General features: G+C 31.2%; 11 protein-coding genes across 11 annotated transcripts; 6 read left to right on the top strand and 5 right to left on the bottom strand.

Moving 5' to 3' along the window:
* Window positions 1-24: 24 nt before the first annotated feature.
* On the bottom strand, window positions 25-2,755 carry ELE39_002367 (Fun12p GTpase translation initiation factor IF2; the record flags this gene model as incomplete). Its single annotated transcript, XM_067345217.1, has 2 exons — window positions 25-2,673; window positions 2,726-2,755. The coding sequence occupies 2 exons, from the start codon at window positions 2,753-2,755 to the stop codon at window positions 25-27; spliced, it is 2,679 nt and encodes an 892-aa protein (XP_067201985.1).
* A 235-nt stretch (window positions 2,756-2,990) lies between these two features.
* Window positions 2,991-3,509, top strand: ELE39_002365 (60S ribosomal L11; the record flags this gene model as incomplete). Its single annotated transcript, XM_067345215.1, has 1 exon — window positions 2,991-3,509. One exon carries the CDS (start codon window positions 2,991-2,993, stop codon window positions 3,507-3,509), a length of 519 nt encoding a protein of 172 aa, XP_067201983.1.
* A 100-nt stretch (window positions 3,510-3,609) lies between these two features.
* Window positions 3,610-4,266, bottom strand: ELE39_002364 (uncharacterized protein; the record flags this gene model as incomplete). The annotated part of the gene is made up of 1 exon (XM_067345214.1): window positions 3,610-4,266. One exon carries the CDS (start codon window positions 4,264-4,266, stop codon window positions 3,610-3,612), a length of 657 nt encoding a protein of 218 aa, XP_067201982.1.
* Window positions 4,267-4,359: 93 nt separating this feature from the next.
* On the top strand, window positions 4,360-5,208 carry ELE39_002363 (U1 snrnp; the record flags this gene model as incomplete). The annotated part of the gene is made up of 1 exon (XM_067345213.1): window positions 4,360-5,208. One exon carries the CDS (start codon window positions 4,360-4,362, stop codon window positions 5,206-5,208), a length of 849 nt encoding a protein of 282 aa, XP_067201981.1.
* Window positions 5,209-5,731: 523 nt separating this feature from the next.
* On the bottom strand, window positions 5,732-7,254 carry ELE39_002362 (putative transmembrane protein; the record flags this gene model as incomplete). Its single annotated transcript, XM_067345212.1, has 4 exons — window positions 5,732-6,079; window positions 6,127-6,352; window positions 6,401-6,449; window positions 6,498-7,254. The coding sequence occupies 4 exons, from the start codon at window positions 7,252-7,254 to the stop codon at window positions 5,732-5,734; spliced, it is 1,380 nt and encodes a 459-aa protein (XP_067201980.1).
* Window positions 7,255-7,387: 133 nt separating this feature from the next.
* ELE39_002361 (conserved hypothetical multi-pass transmembrane) lies at window positions 7,388-11,710 on the bottom strand (the record flags this gene model as incomplete). Its single annotated transcript, XM_067345211.1, has 10 exons — window positions 7,388-7,630; window positions 7,680-9,535; window positions 9,581-9,875; window positions 9,923-10,251; window positions 10,635-10,799; window positions 10,843-11,023; window positions 11,064-11,253; window positions 11,295-11,442; window positions 11,490-11,560; window positions 11,640-11,710. 10 exons carry the CDS (start codon window positions 11,708-11,710, stop codon window positions 7,388-7,390), a joined length of 3,549 nt encoding a protein of 1,182 aa, XP_067201979.1.
* Window positions 11,711-11,871: 161 nt separating this feature from the next.
* Window positions 11,872-12,501, top strand: ELE39_002360 (RNA methyltransferase; the record flags this gene model as incomplete). Its single annotated transcript, XM_067345210.1, has 1 exon — window positions 11,872-12,501. One exon carries the CDS (start codon window positions 11,872-11,874, stop codon window positions 12,499-12,501), a length of 630 nt encoding a protein of 209 aa, XP_067201978.1.
* A 65-nt stretch (window positions 12,502-12,566) lies between these two features.
* On the top strand, window positions 12,567-12,809 carry ELE39_002359 (RNA methyltransferase; the record flags this gene model as incomplete). The annotated part of the gene is made up of 1 exon (XM_067345209.1): window positions 12,567-12,809. One exon carries the CDS (start codon window positions 12,567-12,569, stop codon window positions 12,807-12,809), a length of 243 nt encoding a protein of 80 aa, XP_067201977.1.
* Window positions 12,810-13,100: 291 nt separating this feature from the next.
* On the top strand, window positions 13,101-13,742 carry ELE39_002358 (uncharacterized protein; the record flags this gene model as incomplete). Its single annotated transcript, XM_067345208.1, has 1 exon — window positions 13,101-13,742. One exon carries the CDS (start codon window positions 13,101-13,103, stop codon window positions 13,740-13,742), a length of 642 nt encoding a protein of 213 aa, XP_067201976.1.
* A 13-nt stretch (window positions 13,743-13,755) lies between these two features.
* On the bottom strand, window positions 13,756-21,723 carry ELE39_002357 (uncharacterized protein; the record flags this gene model as incomplete). The annotated part of the gene is made up of 1 exon (XM_067345207.1): window positions 13,756-21,723. One exon carries the CDS (start codon window positions 21,721-21,723, stop codon window positions 13,756-13,758), a length of 7,968 nt encoding a protein of 2,655 aa, XP_067201975.1.
* A 357-nt stretch (window positions 21,724-22,080) lies between these two features.
* On the top strand, window positions 22,081-26,946 carry ELE39_002356 (oocyst EB module wall; the record flags this gene model as incomplete). The annotated part of the gene is made up of 1 exon (XM_067345206.1): window positions 22,081-26,946. One exon carries the CDS (start codon window positions 22,081-22,083, stop codon window positions 26,944-26,946), a length of 4,866 nt encoding a protein of 1,621 aa, XP_067201974.1.
* Window positions 26,947-26,951: the final 5 nt, after the last annotated feature.

Below are 26,951 nucleotides of genomic sequence, written 5' to 3'. Positions count from 1 at the left end.
ATATCAGAATTAAATATAATCTAATTAGGGAATTCCAAATGTTTTTTTTAATTGAATAACTAATTTCCAATCATCCTTAGATAGGTCATCTCTAAAGTGTTGCTTTAAAATATCAATGGAATCTCTTGTTATACGACTAACTAGTTTGTCGTTGTGGTCGAAGTGTCTACCATACGTGATGTTTGTATCAGATGCAAAAGGCTGAATCTTAATAGCAACTTCTTGGCCTTTCTTCCCCTCATTTACGGGTTTCTTGTTAAATTCTACACTTATTACACGGCCAATCATCAAGTTGTCCTTGTCAGGAACACAAAGAGGTGTTCCTGGCTTTAAAATACCCTCCTCTACATAAACACCACAAATAATTGGATCTCTAGCATTAAAAATGTATTGAGGGATAATTTTTAATATACAAGGAAATACAACCTTCTGGGATTTCTCCTTCTTTTTCTCTTCTTGAACATCAGTATAATACTTAGTAAACATATCGCAAAGGTGATATATGATGTTTGCCTTCATTATTCTAACATTAAGTTTCTTAGCTTCAACCTCTGCCTCTGTATCTACTTTGATGTCAAAGGCAAGAATAACTGCCATTTCAGGAAAACCTCTTTCGTGCATAATAGATGCTCTTCTGACATCAGACTTATGAACTGTACCAATATTCAGAGCAACAACTGGAATATTAGAAGACTTTAGAAAAACTAATAGAGCTTCTAGAGACCCAAGAGTTGAAGCCATTACATATACTCCATTCCCCGTCCTATCAACAGAACTAAAAATATCTCCCATGTCCTTCATTACTTCTTCTTTTAATGATTCGATTTCCTCCGGAGTTGAGTTCTTCGATGGTACCAATAGCTGTGTTCCTGCAACAGCATCGTCAAGTCCATTCGCACATATTTTTACACCCATTGAAGCTTTGATAAAACGGTGATGTATATACTCACCCTTCACTCGCATCTCATGCATTGGTTGAGGAGTCAGCAGTGCTCTAATTGTAGTCAAAATTGGAGCAGAAAGTCCGCAAACAATAATTGTGTCTCCCTCCCTTAATATTCCTGATGTGAGAATTACATCAATTGTTACACCCAAGCCATCAATAGCTTTTACTTCAAGTATTGTGCAGCTTAATTCACTTGTATTCAATTTTAAATAGTTGAGACCCATATAATTTTGAGTCAGCTGAGCAATTAAATAAATTAAATCAGGCACTCCTTCTCCAGTAACAGCACTAGTTGGTACAATTGATACATTACCTCTGAAATCATCATTTTTCCAATATATATCACAATTTAGACCTTCTTCAGAAAGCTCCAAAAGAACTCTATTAAGACGAGTTTCAAATTCATCTCTAGTACTATCATTTTGAATCGAAAGCGCTGACCTTGAAGAAGACCAGTTATGCTCAATCCAACCATAAAGTCTGTCAATTTTGTTCAATGCAATTATAAAAGGGCACTTTCTGCTTCTAAGCAACCCAATACTTTCTCTCGTTTGTGGTTCAAGTCCATGCATAATATCAACAACAAGAACAGCTAAATCACACAAGGATGAACCCCTAGATCTCAAATTATTGAAACTCTCATGACCAGGAGTGTCGATGAATAGTAATCCAGGTATCTGTAATTTAAAATCAGCTTCAACTTTTTTAACTTGTTCAGAGAGCATTTCAGGTGGAAAGTAAGTTGCACCAATTTGTTGAGTTATTCCACCTGCTTCATTATCCTGAACATTCGTTCTTCTCATTTTATCGAGGAGTTTTGTTTTCCCTGTATCAACATGGCCTAAAATACAACAAACTGGGGATCTAAATCCCATATCTTCATACGATTCATCCACAATATGCTCAATATGACTAATATCTGAGATGCTAACGATCTTCTTTGGTGAAAGTGGATCGCTTATATTTTTTTTTGAAACGTCTGTCGTACTTTTCAGTTCCAATTCGCTCTCAATCACTTTCTCCCATGAATCTAATACAAACTCTTGTGTAACTGCCTGAGTTTCCATACTATGGTTTTTTTCATTCTCTTCTATATTATCTGCAGAAAAAACATCCTCCTTTTGGCCAGATTTATTATTTTTCTTCTTTCTTGTTGCAAGACCGCTGTTGATAGTTGAATTAACAAGGCTGCCATCGTTTGTGGAAACTACGCCCTGCTGTCTAAGGTACTCAACAAATTGCTCACGTTTTTGTTTTTCAGCTTTCTCCTTAGCAGATAAGAGTTTTCCTTCAGCTTTTAACTGCTCTCTACGTTCCTTCCTTTGTTTTTGTTTAAGAAGCTTCTCCTCTTGAATACGCATTGCTTCTTCCTCCTCCAATTTTAGTCTTTCCTCCTCCCTCCTTTTCTCCTCCTCTTCTTTTCTTCTCATCTCCTGCTCATTTTCTTGAATCTGTCTCAATCTTTCCGCTGCAGCTTTAGCAGCTGCACTTATAGGTTTGTGTTTTGCATTACTAGTCTCTGAACTAGCATCCTCAGTAGCTGAAGCTTGTGATTTTGCCAATTTCTTTTTTTGCTTCTTAAGTCTATTTTTTAGAGTTTGTGAAGACACATTTTCTTCTACTTTCGCTTCCTTAGGATCTTGTAATTCCTGTTTTACCTCGGCATCATCAACCGTACCAAATTCAGCTAATAGCGCATCCAAATCCTCGAGATCCTGGTCTTGTTTCTAAGATAACAAAAGTATTTCTAGTACAACAACAAATATAAGTACCACTTACCTTGTTTGCATTTTTCTTCTTGCTTGACATTTATCTCATACTGTAATTTATATATTTTTTTTATCAAATAAAAAGAACAACGCGCGCAATTAAATTACCCGCTTTTGAGACGAAAACCTGTCTCAAAAACAATTTGTATTTATTCAAATAAGTGTCTAGAGACGTTTAAATAAGGTCAACGTAACTGGCTTTTAAATTTCAGTTTGTACAGGCATCCGATACATCCCTAAGTTATTGTTCAGGATTTAAATCATTAGAATTCAATATGACAGCAGAGGTGAACCCTATGAAAAATATCAAAATTGAGAAGCTGGTTATCAACATTAGCGTTGGCCAGTCAGGTGATCGCCTCACCCGTGCAGCGAAGGTATTGGAACAGTTAACTGACCAGAAACCTGTTTTTGGCCAGGCTCGCTTCACCATCCGTTCATTCTCTATTCGTAGAGCTGAGAAGATATCATGTTACGTTACTGTTCGTGGTGATAAGGCTGAGGAGATTCTCGAAAAGGGTTTAAAAGTGAAGGAATATGAACTCCGCAGAAGGAACTTTTCTACAACTGGTAATTTTGGGTTTGGAATAGATGAACATATTGATCTAGGTATCAAATACGACCCCAGCACCGGTATCTACGGTATGGACTTCTTCGTGCAATTGACTAGACCAGGCAACCGTGTTAGTTTAAGAAGAAAATGCAGATCTAAGGTTGGTAAACATGGGAGGGTTACAAAGGACGAAGCTATGCAATGGTTCCAGTCCAAATATGACGGTATTATCTTGAACTGAAAATTGTTGCGCGTCAATCGGCGTTATCAACTCTATTAGTACTAGATTTACCTATGGTTCATAGTAATAACTACTTATACCTTGAAAATTAATACTACTTTTAGTATCTTCTATTTACTTTTTTCTTTACATTATGTTCTTCAGACTCACTGTCTGTACTGCTATCGTCTGCATTCTTAAAGCATTCTTCAGACGCTATATGTTCTATAAGTGAGTTTCTAAGAGAAATGCTTTCATCCCAGCCTAAGTGTCTGATGAGTTGAGGTATTGTGAATCTGAACAATGAGAGTAAAAAAATATCGAAAAATGATATTATATCACAAGAGGGAACTAACTTATCCCTCAAACCTTCACAGTTAGAAAAAAATATATCGTGAGATTCGCTATTTTTGAATAATGAAATATCGTTCTCTTGAAAAAGTTCAGTATAATATTCGAAAAGCTCCTTTTTTTTACCCAAAACTTCCCAGAAAGCCAGTACAGATATTTTAAATGATTTCTTTATATCTTTATTGTTGATGCAAGATTTACTATTCTCTAGAAATTCTCTATTTACATATGTAGAAATTTTATATTTCTCTTTGCCCTTTTTGAGAGAAAAAAGAAATTTAACTTTATTTTTTTCAAAACGGTCATCCACAGATATATCACCTAACTGATTTATTTCCTTCAACACTAGCCTAAAATCGCTACCAAGTGAATGCTTATATTCTTCTGCTGTATTTAATACCAGGCTTTTTATTGCATCGTGATTCATCCTAAAGAATTAATATCAAAAATCAAACTGGCGCTTTAAACTATTATTAATTCGAATTTTTAATGTATTTGTTTCGTAATAAAAAATTATCTAATGGATGGAAAGACTATTATTAAAGAACTTAAAAGTAGCCCATCTAATCATGACGTAAATAGAACAATTTATATTAATAATTTAAACGATCGTGTATCTCTTTCCAAGCAGAAATTGGCACTTGAAGGGATTTTTGAAAAATATGGCAAGATTGAATCAATTAAAACGTTCAATTCATACTTTAGGAAAGGTCAAGCATGGGTAACGTTTTCTAATGCTGATTCTGCCGTAAATGCTGTGAAAAATGAGATTGGAACGCAACTATTTGGGAAGTATGTCAATGTTTCATTTGCCGCTAAAGAGTCAGAAAATAGAAATATTGCAGTTCAAACTCGCAATTCTAAGACCCAGATGATACCAAAGTCCATATATACTCGCATTGAATTGTACAAACAATATCTGGCTCAATGGTTAAAAAATGCCAGAAACAACGGCTTCCTACAGACTTTGGGAACCACTGAAAAAAACCACATTGAGACTCTTAACAATCAAGTTTTATATGATACTAACTATGCGAATTTTATGGATTCAAATAAACACAAAAAATTTGGTGCTCAGTCTCTCGTTAAAAACGAGTCTACATTAAATTCCCTAAAAGGAAGACTAGAAATGCAAACTAATGACACATTTTTATTTCGGTACAATAAACCTCCAAATAATATGAACCCACAAGAAGTAAGCAATACGGTGTTTGTACAGATTGAGATGGGGATGTGTAAAGAAGAAGAGCTATATATTTTGTTTAGCCACTTGAATGGATTCAAAGAACTTCGTTTCATACCGGTAAGTTTTAAAAGTTATTTAATAGTTCTAATCACTCAGATAAGAATCATCAAGTTGCATTTGTAGATTTCTCCACTCAGATACAGGCAGCAACTGCAATTTCTAAATTAAATAACTTTCTATTAAATAATTCGACCAGACTCAAGCTTTCATTCGCAAAAAAAAAATAGCCGCTCTAACTTGTGTCTCAATTTTATTGTCTCGTTTTAACGCACGATAGTCACATTGCAACTAGTGTGTACAATAATGATTGTATATTTCTAATCGGTATTGAAGAGAATGTTGCTACAATCTGTTGGAACTTGAAACTCTCTATGGCAGTATATTTCGATAATGCCTTTTGTTTTAGTTCCTAAATCTAATAGTTTACATTTTGTGATGATGATTTTCTTAGGACACCTACAGACATCAACTTTTGATGGTTGAGTATTGTTGTTATCCCTGTCTGAACAAAAAAATGTAAACTTTTTTACTCGAGGACGATGATGGAAGTTCAGTTGCTAGATAGTATCTGAGATACTGATGCGAATCGTAGATTTATATTGGCTTTTCTGAGTCTTTGAGATTTAAGACTCCAGTGGCTCGGTATTTATATTAGTGGTTCATTTTCGTACTTTAATGGGCTTACTTCCATCTTCATTCTTCTTATTGAATTTGGTGAATTAACATGTTTAACATGCTCTTCGGGGCCCCCCTGTATATATATTTTTACTGTTCTCTGATTTTTTGCTGTGGATCCACCCCTCGTTTCTCGTCTGTCCCTTTCAACCACTGCTTCATGATTGATGGTGCTTGTTTGATCTTCGTTACAGGAGTTGAGGTTTACAACAAATGGTTGTTCTAGAAGTGGGTTGGAAAGTTGGGTGTTTTTCAAATGGATGTTTGGCTGTTCAGCATTAATAACGCCATCCTTTATATGGTCCAGGTATGATCTTAGCTAAAAATATTTTATTAATAATTTTTGTAGTGTTAGATCTAACTTACTCTTTCGATAAATTCGTAGATCGCTTCTGACCATACATCTCTGTCAACTTCTATTGCTTTAAAAAAAAGATCATGGATCCCATAAAAATCATGGTACTTAATGTATATTTGATCTCTATCTGTCTTATCTGGAATTACCACACTCATAGCAAGAAATGGGTATCCCCCTAATTTACTGCTTCCTTTTAAATAATCTCCTTCGCTTGCCCAATAGCACCACTCCCATCTGTAATATTATTAATAACTACTAAATTAATGTTTTTCATTAACTAACCTATTAAATGTAACTTCCACTGCTCTGAAATAAAACATTCTCAGCTTATCTAGAGAAAAAAAAAAAGTCAGAAGTAAAAAATGCTTTGATTACTTACCTTTATTCCCATTTTCTAAATAATACAGATTTCCTTGTAACGCTTTAGAGAAGAATATTAATTGCTCTTTTTCTGACATTTTGTCAAAATCTGCATAAATTGATTTATTGCCTGAAATGTCTGCATCCGTTTGTAAATTAATCATTGCTTGAAATAGAACTGGGTTTGTATCCTCAACAATTATGTTTGCAGAAATTCTATAAAAGGATAATAATAGTTTTGCGACAACCTTCCTATCTTTTTGAATACTATATGTCACTTTTTTTGGAAACTTTGCATCAATTATATCCATAATGCTAATTCTACATTCTCCAACTACAGAACTAGTGAAAGTACCATGGCTAATCAACTCAATAAATAGATAGTTCTCTCTTTGCCTCACAAGAATAATTCGTTTTTCTTTCCAGCAACATTTAAATGACTTTGCAAGATTATTAGTCACCTTGTTTACATCTTCCAAACAAACAGTTATTGAAGAATCGTCGGCTTCTCTACCACATTTAATTCTTATTGAATATTTTCCTGTTTCTGGAATATCAACTCCCTCAAGAATATCCAATAATAAATTAAAACTTTCATGTTTATGAATACCAAATTTTAAAAAGAACCAATTAAAAGGAAAGAATTCAGATGGATGCGGGATGTATTTGCGAAATATAAGTAATAAACTTCCAAACGCTGCACAACAAAGAATTCCACTGGATAAGTCGACAAATCCACCTGCTTTTGTTCTTAATTGTTCTATGAATCCCCACATATTTATTTTCTAATTTTTAAATTTTTTAACTTTGGTGTGCACACACCTATTAAATACTGATGAAAATAACTATCTACCAGAAATTAATTAAATAGAAATAATTATTTTAATAAATATATATCAAATATTTACATTATAAGAAATAAACATAATCTCCTAAATTTATTTTGAATTTTGGTGGTGGGCATGATATTATAATGTGAGTTTCACAATTAAAGCATTCCTTCACGGAACTTTCATTAATAACTGACTCTAAATCTCCTAAACTTGGAGAATATTTTTGGCTTTTTATATTTCTTTTTTTATTAAATTGATTATCCTCAACTTTAATTGGTCTGTAAATACCAATAGCCAGCCTGCCATGTTTAAGAAGTTGCTATTTAATAAAAATAAATTAATAATTATTACAGCGCAAACCAACTTACTGAAAATAAGCTATAAAATGTAGAATTTGCAAATACAAATGGGATTTCTTCCATTTGCAAATTGCAGTTCCTTTCGTTATTATACCTAATATTTCCGAATGGTTTACAAGTTGGGTTTCCATAAATGATTTGATTAATAAATGATTTATTTATTGGATTTTTATCTAATATTGGAACTAAAAAAGGAACTAGGGAATCAATAATATTATCCACAAAAAACTGTCCACTAAGAAATTGTCTTGAATAAAAAAAATCTAGGTCGTTCTTATATGGGACAGAGTAAGCTGATCCATCAATTCTGGTTGACCAATCATCAGAATATTGAAATAATAATAACCCAATATCCGTTTCCTTAATATCAATGGTCAAAGGTGGCATTTTTTGGGATCCCACTAAACAAGAATTATCTTTCTTTTTGTATTTGGAGAATAAATAACATATTGCTATCCACGAACTAATGGCATGTTTTCCATATCTAACGTTAATTAATTCTTCTTTATCTGTATCTGGATGATTTCCTGTTGAATCAAAAATCATAATTCTTGATGCTATCAATACTCCAGCTTGTTTTAAATCATTTTCTGTTGTGCCAACACCAGATATTTGGGCAATTTTTCCAAAAAAGTCATCATTTGTAAAACTCAACTCTATATTTTTTTCACACAAAATAATAAAATTTGAGGGTTTAAGTGAAAAGGTTAACTTTATGAGCATATCAATCCTTTCATACCATCCAATAATCAATACAATTGGGTATTCTTTGTTTGTGAAAACTTTTGTAACTGCTTCTAAATAGTTTGAAACTACTGGAATGCTAGTATTTACCTCATGTAACAAGTTTATATTAGATTGAGAAAAACTAACTGTATTAGAAGAATTTATTTTGCACATATCAAATTTACTATTAATATTTGTCACATTTGTTATGGATTCTTCGAAATTATTAGGCAAAATTATGTTTTTTATTTGATCAAATAAGCATTGGTCGTCATAAGAAATTGAGTGTTGAATTATATTTGTAAATTCACGATTATGCTGACTAATTTGTATACTTTTCCCAGTTTCATTAATATTCATAAAATTCTTATTTATTAAATTTTTATCAGGATCATTTGAATCAGGATGTTTATGAATTTCGGATATTATGGTGCAATCATCAATGTTCAACTGATCTTTGCTTTCAATACATTCTTTTGACTTTAATTTTTTAGTTCTATTTAGAAATACATTCGATGGAGAACAGCTCCTTCTCCCTACTTTTTTGATAAGCTCTTCTGTGTAATTTTTTGGTGATTCCAATAATTCTGCTTTTTTCACGAGTGAAATACTAGAAGATAATACAATCCCAAGGTAATTTGACCCCTCATAACAAATATTTGAAGTATCTCCAATTATATATTGATGAGGGTTTAAATAAGTTCTATTTGTATCAGGACAATAAATTCCAATCAAAAATATTCCCAAATGTTTGTAAATATACTTCGTAAAAATTTGTATTGGATATCCAAAAAATGAGTTTGGAAATCTTAATGTGTGAACCTTAAAATGAAGTCCCCTCCATCTACACTTCCATTCATATGGGGTTATTTTTGATCTATCAATATTACTAGTAAAAAATGTATTTTTTGGAGGTTCCTGGAGTCTTCTAAGCATGTTTTCATTCTTTGGTATAATTAAATGTAGTATTATTGGTAAAAACCCTGGACAATTACTAATGCATTTACTTAATAATTTAATTTTTAAATTTTCTAAAGATAGGCTCCCTAATACACCAGCTATCTTTGATAAACTTGCAACTTGTGATGAATAAAAAACAAGAAAAAATTTTTCTTTTATCCCCAATAGATTAGTTAGACCTAAAATTTGTATTATTAATCATAATAGTTCAATTTATCGCTTACAAATTACAGTAATAAGTGCATCAAAATCACTTTTATACGTTCCTTTATTAGAAATAATACCCTTATGTAATACCGGTTTCTCTGATCCATAAATTAAAACAAAAGAACTAAACTGTACCAAGTTATTTATTGCGGATCCTAGAGAACCTTGCTTTATACTTAATCGAATATAACCTCTTTGTTGTGATATTTTGACTATGTTTTGGTATTCTAAAATTTGTATTGGTGTTACAAGAACTATAGATTTGAATCTTCTTTGTTTTTGCAGAGAAAGACTTTTTGTAATGAATAACAACTGCTTTAAGAAGTGTTAAAATAACGTAAAGAATAAAATTAACTTACTTTTGGTGGAATTGGACCAATAATACACAAATATGTATCATTTTTTCTAATAAATGACCCAATTGAATCTGGTGGTGTATTTAGTGCTTCCTTTAGTCTTTGAAATTCATGTGGAAGTAATACTAGAGTTAGGGTAATTACAATTATTGTAACAAGTCTTCCTTCTCTTTTTTGTGGTGAAAAATCACCATAACCTACTGTACCAATTGTTACAACTGAATAATATAAATAATCAAACAAGCTATTATAGTTTTTTTCGGAGGGGGATTCTATTGTGAATATTGCACCAGCATGAGTTAGGATGATAGTTATTGCTCCTGCAAAAATTCCTATTTATTATTGTGAAAGATTCCATAGGAAAAAAAAAATTCTTACCGATAACTCTTCTTTTTATTGCAGAAACATGTGGAAATAACATATCCAACACTTTTTCTGTCCGAAATAATCTTAAAAATCTTAACCATCCAAATCTAATCCGGGGTATTTAAAGTTTGAAAAAAATATTTCCAAACTTACATTAATAGCCAGCTTTGGCTTGATTCGTATTGTGGGCTTATTGTAATTATAAACAATAAAAACGGAGGAAGCGACAAAAAGTCAACAATTTGATAAAAACTGAAGATATAGCGTATTGTACTCTCTTTCCTATACCAAATTGCTATTAAACCTGAAGAAATAATCAAATTTTCCTATTAATAATTTTAGTGCGTACCAATCACATAATCATAAGAAAGCATCCACAAAAATGTCGATTCAAAAAAATAATAAATTTCTGGAATAAGTTTGAAATTCCATGGATCATTATTGTTTTCACGATACATCTTTGTTGTTGCCCAAATGTAAACCCCGGACCACAACATCGATTTCACAATATGACCTGAAAATATTAATTTAACAATAAAAGTTAAATTAAACTTTACCTGTTTGATATGCAGGGGTTTGTGTTTGCCTAAAACACATCTCAACAAATGAATTTATTATTTCTGACGTGCTTTTTATCGATTGGGAAAAACTTGGGTAGCCTGTATGAATTCCCCAATGAATCAATTCAACACCTTTTAACGTGAATAATTTGTTAGAATAAAATTCGTTGCTCATAACCTAAAAATAATGAATCCCAAATTCAAAAATTAAAACTCACTTGTTTCTGTATTCGAGGTATTGCAGCTACCCAATCATCTGAAGCAGCTTTTGGAATTATTGAATGTTCAAATGCATAATTAAATATTCCTGTCTCATTTAACGATTCCGAACTTCCGCTTTTACAATCTATCTCAATACACTCTTCTAGTTCCTTTTCATTTTTTTTAAGGTTTGAGTTTTTCAAATACCTACTAATCATTATTAATATTCTAAAATATTATTAACTTACGATCTGCTAATTTTTTTTTGAAAAATTCTCGATGATTTATAAAGTTTTCTTTTAATCAAAAAATATGAAGTGTTCCAATTCAAAAATTTTGGAAGATTAAACCATTCAATAATTACATATAAAAAGAAGAAAATCCCACTATTAAATACTTAGGATATGTATTTGAGATTACTTAATTAATTATTATTAACCTACCAATTGCAGCAATTCCAGGAAATGAATAATATTTATTTAAAACTAAAACTGCGGTTGATAAAATAAAAATACTGTAAAGAAAAGTAAAAGATGTTCTTATTAAACTGAGAAAAGTTATTATTTGAAAAAATTAATGATTTTGTAACGTACCTTTTGATGTTAATGTTTTTTTTTTGATCTTTTGTTATTGAAAATAGATCATCTTGAAAATTTAAAGGCATCTTTAAATAAATAAAAATAAATGCACTTTAAATACGAAACCCAGTTCTTTGGTAGCTTAGTTTTATTTTATGATCGTATCTTTTTTTTGCACCATGTAAGGAGATCTAGTCTTAATGCAGATTATACCGCCATAGCAGTAACATAATTGTAATAAATTTCAATGAATTTAATCATTATTGATGAAAAAGATATTAATGAAGATCTAACTGTTGAGTTATCTTCTAGGCAGTCCAATCATTGTATCTCAGTTCTGGAAATTGACATTGGTTCAAAACTTAATGTAGGAGTTAAAAACTCTGGAAAAGGAACAGCAACAGTAACTAAAATAATAAGAAAAGAAACTAATAAAGATAGAACGAACAAATGTGGACCAATATATAACATATCCAATATTGAAAAAATAAGCAAAAAAGTAAATATTAAACCCAGAAAACCTATTTCGGAAATTAATAATCGAAATAATTTCCAATATGTAGTTACGATTAAGTTAGATACACCAATTCATAAAGAACAATATAAACATGAATATCCTTTGATCGACTTATTAATTGCTCTTCCTAGGCCAAAAATATTTGAGAAGGTACTCCAAAATGCTGTTACAATCGGAGTTGGAAGAATTATTTTTGTTTGTACTGATAAATCAGAAAAGTCTTACTTAAATTCATCCAAGTTAAAAAAAGAGTCTATTGATGAAATTGTACAACTTGGACTTGAACAAGCATCAAAAACATTGTGTCCAGATGTTTATGTTTATGCTTCTTGGAAGTTTTTCCTAGAACATTTAAGGTAAGGAACTTTTTTCATTTTTATTAAAAAAATAACACTATTAGGAATTATTTTTTTTCTAAAGAAAGCATGATTGGAATTGTTGCTGATGTTACAGGTAGCAATAAGATTACTGAGATAGGATTACAAACTCACGTTGGACCAGTTATTCTTGCTATTGGACCCGAAGGAGGTTGGACAAAAGAAGAATTGACAGATTTAATTGCAGAAGGATTTAAAGTTGTAAATATAGGAGATAGAATTCTTAAGGTAGAAACAGCGGTAATATCTCTATATTCAAAAGTGAGTTTTGCAAAGATTCAACAATATTAAACTAATTTTATTAGGCTGAATTATTATTAACAGATTCTGAGGTCAGGAAAGATTCAAGTGTTGCAAAAAGAAATAATTATTGGTTTTCATCCAGTATTGGACCAGGTATGTTTACAATATATTGATTTGGGTTAAAAATTCTTTAGGAATTACTGTTTTACCAGTAAAAGGAAGGAAGTGGGATAATAAATTTTTTTATACTCAATCTCCAGAGTTAAACGCGTTTAATTCTTGATATTCCCGCTGTAAATTCACCCACATTTTTGCAAATTTCATTTCACATCTTACATAATGAACACTTTATTTCTTTCCAAAACACCAAAAGAACAAAAAAGAGATGATTTGAACTTAATTAATACTTTATCTAAAGATGGAACAAAAAAAAATCTGTCATTTCTTGAGGAAACGAATCTGCTAATTAAAATACAAAATGCCAAAATTGAGAACTATGAAGAACATTTGGATTATATAGAATCTGAGAATCAGTCATTTCTTAATGGCTGTTTAAATGGAACCCCAATTAGAAAAAGATATAAAGAGCACTCATTTTCACAATCAAATAAACTTTTAACCACTCCTAAGAAATATTTTGGAGAAGATATTTTGAACACTGTTCCGAAAAACACGGTAATATTCACAAATTCTGTAGATAGATCATCATTAAATAAGCAAAGCAATATAATATTAGGTAATACGTCTCAGAAAACGAAAATAAGATGTTCTATGATTAAAATAAAACCACCATGTAATAATCAAAACAGGTCTTTTAAACCAGAGTTCTCATGCACAAATATTTCAATGAAATCAACCAATAAAAATTTTAAAAAATGGTTTATATATTTATTCAATACATTTTATGACTTCGTAATTTATCAATTACCACTTGCGCTCATCCTCTATAGTTTTGCATTATACCTGCTTAGTTATCTTTAATTATGAAGTAATGTTAATCGGTTCCAACTTTTTTTAAAGGATTTATCATGTTAAATGCTTCACTTCTACTCAAAGGGTTTGATAGCTTATTAATGAGTTCCATTACACTGTTTTTTTCAAATTCGGGAATATGATTGAGATTTATCTTTTTTTCTGAGATCCACATGTTTATTGCATTCGATATTAATGCATCTGAGTCGTATTCTGATAGCCAAAGTTTCATCGAATCTAGGAAACAGTAAAGTGAACTGCTTTTTGGACAAGAAACTATCAGTTCTCTAGTCGTCTGTACCAAAACTTCCATTAGGGGTATTTCAAGCACGTTTGAGGCCTTGAATGCAAGTGGATATTCACGAACTAGGAAAAGAATAACTATTGCGTCCCTCCTATCCTTATAGTTTGGACTTAAAATCGATATACATGCACTTTCTCTTATTAAGTGTTTAAAAATGGAATTTTGTAGCTCAAGTAACTTTATTATTTTCTGTATGGTTTGTAGTGAAAGACCACCCCAAGGTGAGATGTTAATTTTATAGATAGGTATGTCTGCAATAAATGGAATAAGCACATCACTTAATTTCCCAATATTCATTAAACTTTGAGGAAGCAATTGAGTTTCTGCTGTTCTTTCATAATTATAATTTGTTGGAGATACCTGCTTATTTTTTTTAATACCAGACTTATTTTTTTTTTTCAATATCAAATTTGCATTTTTGAAGTGATACAAAGCCGATTCTAAGTATCCAGCCCTTGAATCAATATTTAAATGGTCCAACAATGAAAGGTGAATTGCAATTGCACCCATAGCTGCATGAGGAATTTCAATTGAAACTGAAAGTGATAGAAAAGATGTATATAACATTTCCAACGCACCATTACACTCTAAGTATTTTTGTATTGCATATTTACACTTTTTAACAACTATGGCCGCTCTTGGACCTCCTAAAGTCACAGCCTCATTCATTGCATTTATCAAAGAATTTAATTGATTTTTTGAGTGAGCTTTTTTAATAACTAAGTCAAAAAACAACTCTTCAAAAGTTTTTTCGTTATTTGTTTGCGATTCACGTTTTTTCTCAGTTATTAAAGATCTTGATTTGGAAGGTCCAAGCTCAAAACTCCATCTTAAGATGTAAACCATCACTTCCCACCATAAATTTAATTTCACGAAAGTATTTATTAAAAAATAGTGATTTGGAATATTTTGCATTAATAAGCAGTTAATGAAATCAAATTGAAAGAATTTCTTTTTATTAATGCTTTTTTGTTTATAATAAATTAGTATACTATTCAATTTTTTTACTTGGATACTTTTAATCGTCCCAATTGTTTTCGCATTTCTCAAGAATATATTTTTTTTAATAGAATTAGTTATTCTCTCTAAAAAAAATGCAGTATATGATAAACTCAAGTTATCATTAGAGTTAGTAAAGAAATCTGAATTGTTTTCAATTCCAACGGAAAAATCCTTCCAATTAGAAACCAAGTCTGAAAGAGTATATACTGCATTCATCCTAATTTTAATATTCGAGATAAATGATTCCTCATATAATTCAAATATTGAACTGAAAAATTCAGAATTTAATATTGATTCCAATGCAAAGTGTAATGTACGTTTTAATTGACCACCAGCATACGTTTGAAGTTTTTCCCAAGAAAAGTAGGCTAACATTATTATCAAAATATTTAAATCCAAAACATCAGGCTTTAGAAGTATAAGATTTTCGATAATTTTCATTGTGCCACCATTTAAGTTCTCAATTTTAGTAATTTTTCCTCTATTCACGCTCCATTTATTGCAAAATATTTCCATTATCATTTCATTTCTTGATCTAGATGTACTTAGAGTATTGAGATTCAAATTATTATTTTTTCCGTTATAATACTGATTAATTTTTGAAATTGTAATTGAATTTTCAACTAAGTTGCAAATCATTGAATTAGCTGGTTCATAATTTTTTTCTAAGGATTTTTTATTTGATTGGAGAATGTTATTTTCACTCAAATATTTTAATAACTTTATTCGGTCAGAAAGAATCAGAATTCGAATAATACTGTCATTTAGAAACACCAAATCTTTTAATGAGAATGCTAATCCAGGATTCCTCTGCCAAATTTCAAATAAATATTTTAAACTTTTATTTGCTTTATTAAATTCGCTTTTCCCAATATAATTGCCTGCCCAAGATAACAAAACAATTAAATTTCTAAGTAAAATTCTCGATTTCGAAATATTTTCCATACTAATTTCATTTTCAATATTAAATTTATTTTCTTTATATAAATTTAATTTATTCCTATATATATTTAAATTTTTATTTTTGATGTAATACGAGTTTTTTTGTGCTTTTGAAAATTTGGAAAAAGGATGAAGATTGTCTGGTATTGTCTTTAATGAGCCCTCTTCAGCAACCCAAAGCTGTTTATTACTACATTCAAACCTTGGACGGATTAATGAATTATTTGAAATAGATTTTTTAAATATTTTGTAGAGCTGGTTTGACATCTTATCAGAAATACTAAATAAAAGATCACTTATTGCTTTTTTTTTTGGTATTATAGAAATTAGCTTGATAGAAAAATATATATCACTGTTATATGATGAAAAATCTTCTATATTTAGATATACTTCAATATCGTTTTCAATCGTCGGGAATAATTGTAAGCACATATTTATGTCAGCTTGCCCAAAAATAAAAGAATTTTTGATTTTTTCTTTAAGTGCTTGTTTATTTTCAATAACTCCAAATGACTCCTCAATTAAATTTAACAAAATATCGTCAGATTTTAGGAAAATATCAATATCTCTCTCTAGTACCTCAATCAATCTACTATTCCTTGTCATAATTGCAAGTCTAATAATTAAATATGGTGAAAATAAATGAGACACTTGAATATTCCTAATACCAAGGTCTTTCAACAATTTTATGGAAGTTAATATAGTTTTTAATACATTAATTTGGTTGACATCTAATAATGAACTCTGTGAATTAATATAGGCATCTATAAGTATATATTTTTCATTTATGTCAACATTACTTTTTAAAAACCCAGCAATACCTTGAAAACTACCAATCCATTTTGGAACAACTGTCTTAGATAATTTATTGTTGTATTTTAGAAAAATATGTTCATCTTCCATATTTTCCAGTATATAATTAATACTTGAAACTAAAGAAAAATTATTGAAATTATTTTTTCGTGTTTCGTCTAAAAAGTTGTATTCAAAAAACAAACTTTTCATCAATTCCTTCTCTGCATATTCATCATCCCCATTGTATTCTATAACTTTAAATAGCAATCCTCGGGATATCATCTTTGCTATATTGAACATCTTCAATTCTATTGAATATTTCAGCAATAATATAATACCTTTCGTAGATTTCCACTCCTTAATTAATATGAACCATTTATTCCACACATCGTTATTATTCTTAAAATTTTTAATATATGAAATACAAAATAATCTCTGGATATTTAAAATTATATAGATATTTTCCTCGATAAATTTTTTTCTGAAATTATTTGAGTTTTTATTTTTAGAATAACTATGTTTGATATTTTTGCAAGTAATTTCAATGATAGATAAAATAAAATGTGGATCTGATACAATCTGAACTTCAGATATCAATTTATAGAAATTATATGGAGTATTTAATTTTACTATTCGTTTAAAATTATCCAAATTAAAGTTGATTAGAGTTTGATTTCTGAATATTTCCCTGGATAATTGCAGAACAACTTTTTCAACAGTATTAACACGACTAATGGAATGAATTGAAAACAAAAAGTTAAATAAACCAATTGTTTTCTCAAAATTCTTCATTATAATACTTAAATCATTATAATTTAGGAAAAAAAATACAACAATCATCGATAACCACTTGAATACATAATTAAAATGCTCCAAATATTTGGATGAAAAGAATCCAGATATTTCATCAATATTGATATTAAATATCTTAGATTCAAGTTGCCTATGTATATCATATTTCCAGATACGGTATTCCAATGAAGTTAGAATAATTTGTTTTTTTTCAAGATCATAATTCATTCGATTTTCAAGAGCAAAATTCCATGTAAAATAACTATATTGCACATTTTTTGACTGTGAAATGTTGTGAGCTACAAGTGCAAATGTTCCTTTAAATGGATCAAGTTGTTTAATTAAAAATTCCATATCACTATGAGAATTAATATCACTAATTTTGAAAATTGATGTTGAACTATGAATACAATTGAGAGCTTTAATTATTACAGAGATCAAATCTGCCTTCATTATTCTCGAAAGTCTTTTACTACCAACTTTTAATTTTCTTTCAAAAAAAGAGTACGAAATTATTTCATTTGGAGTCAAAGCTAATATTGGGAATGCTTTGTACTTATCCAAATCTGAAAATAATTCTGAAATTATAGACTTTATATAATAAAGTACTGAAAATAGATAGCTAGAATTATTACCATCAGAAAATAAGATTTGTTCTAAAATTTGGTTAATATTTATCAAATTTTCATCTTGTGGTTTAATCAAAGAAAACCCAGATAAGTAATTTAATGACTGGGTTAATGTTGTAGTAATTAATTTTCTATCATGAATTCTATTTAAATGAGTTTTTATCTGGGAAGTCTGCTGTGGTAATGTATCCATCTCCATAATATACCTTGTTAAAGAAATTGTGCTAGAAGATTGATAAAATATAAAAAGCCTGTCTAAAGTAGTATGAACTACTAAATTGTATTTATCATCTAAATTACTTTTATATTGTTCTACTGTATCTTTAGCCCTTCTTATGTTTTCCGTCGAATTATTGGCATTTTCATTTCCAAAGCAAATACATAAATCTATCAATAAGAATGCTAAATATAGTTTAGAGAAAGAATAAAATATCCAACCTATCTCATTTTCAAAATTAGCCAATTTTTTTTGAACATATGAAAAAAATATCTCCAATACTGAAAATAAAGATTCGTTGTTAATATTTATTGAATCAATATTTGAAAATCTTTCATTGTTCATATTTTTAATTATTCCATAAATTTTGTTAATCTTGTGATTATTATTAAGAGCTTTTTCCTCAAAAAGTGTATGAAAAATAAAACCGTCCAAAACTATCAGTGTGACATTAACGCAAAATTTTGAATTGAATATCAATTCAATTGATTTTTCATAGTTCTGGATATATAACAGCTTGAGAAGAAGAACAGAAGGAGAAAGTAAAATTTCTGAGTAATTATCGCTATTACAATTGCTGTAATAATTCAAAACACAAAATGATTCAAAACTAAATAAATTTGAATACCATGGATTATTTTCATAAGCTTCACGAATAATCCACCTAACTTCAAACGAATTTTTAAAACATTCAGAATTTTTACTAGAACTGATTATTTTCCTCCCAGTATTAAATACTCTTGATGGGGTTAATAAAATAAAACGATACCACCATGTAAAAATTTCCAAGTTTTTTGGTAATGGCATGCTTGGAACATTAAATGGAAATGAAAATAAGATCAACTCAATCATCAAAATTGTTTTTTCAAAGGTTTTGTTGATAACTGGAAGCATTTCAATTTTATAATCTCTGGACAATCTATTACTCCAAATAAATAAATAGTACAACAACTGTGTAATATCAAATAATTTTTTGTTTGTAGAATTATTAAAAGAATTGTTTATTTTAATTTTCTTTAAATAAATAAAAATTTGGCAAAAGAAACAATACAATAATTCGTCATGAAAGTAATTAGTTTGAATATTTCCAATTTCGATAGATACATTTTGTAAATTTAACCCAAAACTTGAACTTCCTTCTCCATCAATTATCTCAAAAACTTCTTTCTGTAGTAAGTATGATTTTATACAGTCTCTCTCTTTTGTTAATAACGAAATATCGCTACCAATTGTTAGAGGAAGAGCAATTAAACTTGAAATAAATATTTCTAGTGACATCCAATTTATTGTGGTGTATTTTTTGGAAAAGTTGAAATTATCAAAAAAATAATTTATGATTGATTTTTTTAGAGTTATTTCTTCGAAAACTGCTTTATTATTTTTGTCTGAACTATATCTAAATTCACTGCAACTATTCGAATTAATTTTTTGCGAAATAAACATTGATATTGCATGTCTTCTCGATATTTCATCTAGATTGCATGACAAAATTTCACTCTCGATAAATGATTCGTTATTTTCACTCATAAATCTAAATGGTAACCAAAGGTTCTTCAGTAGTTCCCAATTAAATATAGGATCATTTTTCAAACCAAGGAAAACGCAAATTGCTCTTAAATGGGGAAAACAAAGAATAATTTTATTTGCAACTTCAAACAAATTAATATCTCTTTTGTTTTTATAAATTTTGTCCATTAAATTAGATATAAAAATAATAGGTAGTTCTTCAAACTTGTTCATAGATAAATTTAAATACCTTAAGTACTCACACCAAAAAATCGGATTCTCATCAAATTTGTAATGAATTGAAAAATCATCCATCACTATAGGGTGTAAAATAACTTTATTTTTATTTCCAATATATTTTGGTAATGAAAAAACTCCTAAATAAGTGCTTATTCCAAAATTAATATTAAACAAAATATTGTCAAATTTTAATACAATTTTAAAAATTAAATTTGGGTCTGGACTCGAATTAACAAGTGCCCCAATATAATCATTATATATGCCATTTTGAATGAACTTAGTTGTATTTATATTACTTATGTAATGATGAATACTTTGAAAGTTATTTAACTGCGTAAAAGGATTTTCTGAAAATAAACCATTAACATTTGAAATTACTTTGGATTCAAATGCGCATATATTACAAATATCTTCACAAGACTTTAGTATTTCAATCTGATCATTTAAAAACTTGGCAAAAATTTCCTCGTTCAGTTCATATTTAGAAAATAGATTTACTATGCAAAACATTATAACTACTATTGAAATGACGTCCTCTGGCTTTTTATTTTCAGTAAAACGGCTATTTAACGAAATATTTTGCTCATAGAAATTTTTAAACTCTAAATCATGATTTTCGAAAGTATTTTCTAATTTAAGTATTGAAATATTTTTTGAGATCAGCTTCGAAAGTGAACTTAAGGACATCACTTCATAATTTTCCTTAAAAAAAATCAGATCAATAATGCAACCCTTTAATACAATCCAATTTAAGCTAGTACTTATAGAAGACAATGTATTTTTAAGTATTAAATTGTATTCTAATAAATTAGTTTCAAATTTTAATGTATTAGAATAATCTCTCATCAATATTTTTGCAATTTGATTAAAATGGCTTCGAGAGATCTTAAAGCATTCAAACATTCCATTAATTATTTGAATAGAAAGATACTTTTCCTTGTCATTTACCAAATCAGTCGATAAATTTTCAAATAATTTGTTCAAGCTGATTGAAAATGAAGGGAGCCTACTTAGATATGAGGGCAATCCAACAATTTTTGGCAAGATCTTCAGTTCTGGAACCTTTACTTCAACTCCATTAATTAGAAGAACAAAACAATATAGATTCCTTAAATTTTTAATTATTTCAAAATTAATTCTAGCATCAGAGATATCTGTTATCATTTGACCCATTAATAAATCAAGCTCAGTCCTTCTAATTATGTAGTTTTCAACATTATAATTTCTAAAAAATGATTCATATTCTCTTATACATGCAAGTACAAAATGTGCTGACGTGGGAATTGTGGCAGAAAGCTGCCAGTCTGGGGGAGGGCCATAATATATCATAGAAGAAATTAGTTCAAATACTTTCCTAAAGTTGAATGCACTTAGGTGAAGAATGCTTGATCTTGCTAGTTCAAATTGGCCTAAAGAAAGATAATTGCATGTCAAGGAGAATAGGATATTTTCATTATTATCGGACAAGAATGGACAGAAATGTGCTAGATCATCATCATTTAAGCTGATTGAAACATATCCTTCACTTCCTTTATTTCCATTTTCAAATATCTCAGTATTCATAATATTATGTTAATAAAATCCATCTCTGAAATTTGCGCCCAAAAAATATTAGTTTTATATTTAATCATCAAAAATTGTTGAAAAGAATACATTCCAAAAAAAATTCAATATTTATTTCTATCTTATAAAACGACAGCCTATTATCACACAGTCCTGTAAATAAATTGATATCAAACTCTAATATGAGCACTCACGTAATTCTGTGAAAATTGTATCGTATATACGTTAACAAGTGTATCCTCGAATTACCGTTTTTCCTCAATGAACGGTTTTTTCCTTAATATTTTCAATTACTATTTGAATATCTGTCCTAATTTAATTATTAGGTCAATTTCACTAAATAGTTTTTTTTTAATTATGAAATATATTTTATTATTGTCGTTAATTATTGGTGCATTTGGTGCACCTCAGGTTAAACCTAATATTCCTGGTGTAGCCTCCCCTTTGCCACATACAAAAGGCCAGGTACCTACATATGTTGAAACTCCGCTGGAAAGTTGTCCTCCGGGATATTTGATGGAGAACGGGGTCTGTGTCCAACGTATCCAGGTTCCCCCTATGCCTTTCTGTCAGGAACCAGCAATCTATCACGAAGGACATTGCTTGATAGTAACAGCACCACTAAAACAATGTCCACCAGGATACGAGATATCAGGAAAACAATGTACTGCTACTAAAACCGCTTCTCAACAACCATCTTGTCCTCCGGGTACTACATTACATGGAACAGAGTGTATCTCAAAACACATGATAGATACAGTATGTCCCCCTGGTTTCGTAGATAACGGAAGAGATTGTGTCGCATTCACAATGCCTGAAAAGTCTTGTCCACCAGGATTCGTTTTTTCAGGAAAGCAATGTGTTCAATCAGACACCGCTCCTCCTAATCCAGAATGTCCTCCAGGCACTATACTGGAGAATGGTACATGTAAATTAATTCAGCAGATTGATACCGTTTGTCCTTCTGGTTTTGTTGAAGAAGGAAATAGATGTGTTCAATATCTCCCTGCAAACAAAATCTGTCCTCCTGGGTTTAATTTATCAGGACAACAATGTATGGCACCAGAGTCTACTGAATTAGAATCAACATGCCCACCAAATTCTATTTTTGAAAATGGAAAATGTAAAGTGATTAAAAATATTGATATGGTCTGTCCACCAGGATATACAGACTCAGGAGATGACTGTGTACTATATGTAGCTCCTGCAAAAGAATGCCCACCGAATTTCATATTACAAGGCCTCCAGTGTATTCAAACTAGCTCCGCTCCAACCCAACCCGTGTGTCCCCCAGGTACAGTATTACAGGACAATGCATGTATTTCAGTCCAGGCTATCGATGCTATTTGTCCACCAGAATTTTTGGACAATGGAAAAGATTGCGTAAAATATTCTCCAGTAACAAAGGAATGTCCACCCGGGTTTACATTAAGTGGGAATAGATGCGTTCAGATGGTAAATGCTCCCATGGAATTCGAATGTCCACCAGGTACAATTTTAAAAGATGACCAATGTCAATCAATAGAAAGAGTTGATACAATCTGTCCACCAGGTTTTGTAGATAATGGTGAAGATTGTGTCCAATTTTCCGCACCAGAAAAAATTTGTCCCCAAGGATTTTCTCTTTCTGGAAAACAATGTGTTAAAACAGAGTCCGCACCAAGATTAACAGAATGTCCACCAGGTACAACCTTAGAAGGTAACAATTGTATTTCATATGAACTAGAAGATGCCATTTGTCCGCCTGGATATCTTGACAATGGATCAGATTGTGTTCAGTTTTCCCAACCAGAAAAGGAATGTCCAGCAGGTTTTGTATTGATTGGAAAACAGTGTACTCAAACCACACAAGCTCCACCACAACCGGAATGTCCCCCTGGTACGAACTTGGTAAACGGACAATGCCAAAAAGTTGAAAGGATAAATATGGTTTGTCCAACTGGTTTTATTGATAATGGTACAAATTGTGCTTCTTTCTCTGCACCAAACAGAGAATGTCCACCTGGATATACACTTTCTGGATCTCAGTGTGAACAAATAAAAGAAGCACCACCTGTTTCAGAATGCCCACCTGGATATACACTTCAAGGTAACCAATGTACTGCATTAAAAATGATTGATGCTATTTGTCCAGACGGATTCTTACCTAATGGAGATGACTGTATCCAATTTTCTCCTGCTTCAACTGTATGCCCGACTGGGTTTACTTTGCAAAATCAACAATGTATTCAAACAACTACCTCACCAAAAACACCAGAATGTCCTCCGGGTTCTGCATTGGACGGAGATTCATGCACAAGACTTGTACCTGGAGCTCTTCAATATGTTTGTCCTGTTGGTACCAGGGAAGGTGATGTTTGTGTTGAGAGATCAATCAGTTCACCAGTTTTAGAATGCCCACCTGGTTATTCATTAGAAACAGGTAAACAATGTGTTAGAAGAAGCCAATATGACTGTTCAGTAACAACTTACGTTACAGAGTGTAAAACACCTGACGTTAAAGCTCTTAGAAGATTAGCAGCTGCGAAAGAAACATCAACTGTTTATGAGACATCTGAGATACAAAATCCAGGACATCATCATGCCCATTCCCACGGACATTCACACTCACAGGTTATCCCAATTCAAACTCAAAATATACATACACAACATCATAAAGAAGCACCAAGACCAATTTGTGAGGATGTTCCAAAAATTACTCCTAAAACCTGCACGAAAGCTGATTCTGTTCCAGCGGTACCTATTTGTGAAAACAATGCCGAGCTTGTAGGAAAAGAATGTGTTTTAACAAATTATTATCCATTAGAGGCAATTTGTCAAGATGGAACAAGATCGAAAGAGTGTGCTAAATTTGTAAAAACTCCACCTACTTTGAAATGTCCACCAGGTTCTGTTGATGTAGGATCTCAATGCCAAGTTAACAAATATTCACCATATGATCTTGTGTGTCCTGCAGGATATGCATTAGTTGGAGACAAGTGTGCTACTACAAGAGAAAAAGTTTGCCCAAATGAAAGTTGCCAAAGGGTTGTAACTGCACCTGTTTCTTTAACTTGTCCGCCTGGATATCATCAAATAGATGAGGTTATGAATATTTCCGCTCATCCACACCACAGACACTTAGCTGGAGTTCAATCTACTTCTCAAAAAGGATATTCTCATGGACATAAATATGCTCCTGTAATTTCCCAACCACCACAACCAGTTCCAGTTATTACTCCTATTCAGCAAATAAAATGTATTCATGCAGACCATGCTCCATATAACCTTATTTGTCCTGTTGGATCTAGACTTGTGGCAGACAAATGTGTTACATACTCGGACAAAATATGTCCAAATGGTAATTGCGAACGTATATATAATGAACCTGCCGAATTGGTTTGTCCTCCAGGATTCTCATCATCTAAACCACTTCAACCAATAAACCATACTCATATTAACAATTCAAATGTTTCTATCCCCGTTCAATCACAAACTGTTAATCAACCGCAGGTAATTCATCAAAGACAAGCAAATTATCAACCACAAGTAATTCATCAATCACAAGAGATTCTCACAACTTATCCAACTCAAGTTTACCAAACAGGCACAGTTTATCAAGGACATCATCATCATCATCATCATCATCATCACAGAAATCTGGCCTCCCCGGAGTGCATAAAGACAATTTCAGTACCTTATATTTTAAAATGCGAATCTCCATTTATTTTAGACGGTGATAAATGTGTCGAAAAAACAGAAAAAATTTGTTTACAAGGCGACTGTAGAAAACAAGTTGTCGTTCCACCAACTCTTTCATGTCCACAAGGTTATAGGAACGCTAATGGAATTCAAACAGCAATTTCTAGTAAGCATACAGCCGGATCTCATCATTATTCAACACCTTCAGCTGAGTGTGTTAGAACTATTTTCGAAGAGTATAGTCTGGTTTGTTCATCAGGGTTCGTATTATTAGGCGATAGATGTGCATTATTTACAAATAAAATCTGTCCAAATGGAAATTGTGAACGATTGATAAGCAAACCTGCGAATATGGTATGCCCACCTGGATTTACTAGACCACAATCAAATCACCATTCAGATCATGTAGGCCATGGACATGGAGTTCAGCTATTACAAGAATGCACAAAACAAATTTATACACCCTATGACCTTTCTTGTCCAGACAATTATTCAATAATCGGAGATAAATGTGCAATTCATACCGTTAAAGTTTGTCCAGACGGAAACTGCGAGCAACTCATTCGCTCTCCACCAACAATGGAGTGTCCACCTGGATATTATAGACCTCAGGCTGGTGTTGCAATTAGATCCCATGGTCACAAAGCCAGTGGGGCAAGTCAGTGTATGAGAAATGTTTATGAGCCTTATGCGCTACAATGCCCAGATGGATTTAGATTATTGGGAGATATGTGCCAACAATCAGCAGCAAAGGTTTGTCCAAACAATAATTGTGAAAGAATCAGTTATGTACCACCAGTTCTCTCTTGTCCTCAGAACTTCGAGAGAAGCGGACAAAGGTGTATTGCTAATGAATATGCAGATTATGAATTAGCATGCCCACCAGGATTAATAGTTATCAGCGATAAGTGTGCAAAATATGCAGATAAAGTTTGTCCAAATGGTGATTGTGAAAAAATAAGAACATTCCCTCCAGAACTTGTTTGTCCACCAGGTTACACAATGGAGGCTGGAGTTGCTCAAGGAACGAAAAGGTCTCTAGGAACATCTTCAAATCATCCACACCATGGTTCTGGACATCATCACGCCCTAGGTCATCACAATCACCATACAGTTACGCAAGAAGTAAGTATTGTGAGGACAACTGTATGTTCAAGAGAAGTTTTTGCTCCATATTCATTAAGCTGTGCTCCTGATAGCCAACTATTGGGCGATAGATGTGCAAGATTTGCACCTAAGGTATGTCCATCTGGCGGATGTGAAAAGATAGAATCTACACCAGTAGTTTCTAGTTGTCCATCTGGGTATGTTACCGATCAAGATGGTACATGCTACATTGTTGAATACGCTCCATTCTCATTAACATGTAATGATCCATATACATTATTCGACAATAAGGAGTGTGTTTTAGTAACAAAGCCAGATAGTAGATGCCCAGACAATACAGAGAAAACTAGTACAGGTTGTGTCAAGAAAGTTATAACAACCCCGATTGTGTCATATGAAACAACATGCATTGGGCCGACTTGTAACGCTGCTTAAATCCA

This window comes from Cryptosporidium sp. chipmunk genotype I (assembly GCF_004936735.1).
Source record: "Cryptosporidium sp. chipmunk genotype I strain 37763 chromosome Unknown contig_26, whole genome shotgun sequence".
Taxonomy (NCBI): domain Eukaryota; phylum Apicomplexa; class Conoidasida; order Eucoccidiorida; family Cryptosporidiidae; genus Cryptosporidium; species Cryptosporidium sp. chipmunk genotype I.
This window is presented reverse-complemented; position numbering and strand designations above follow the sequence as displayed.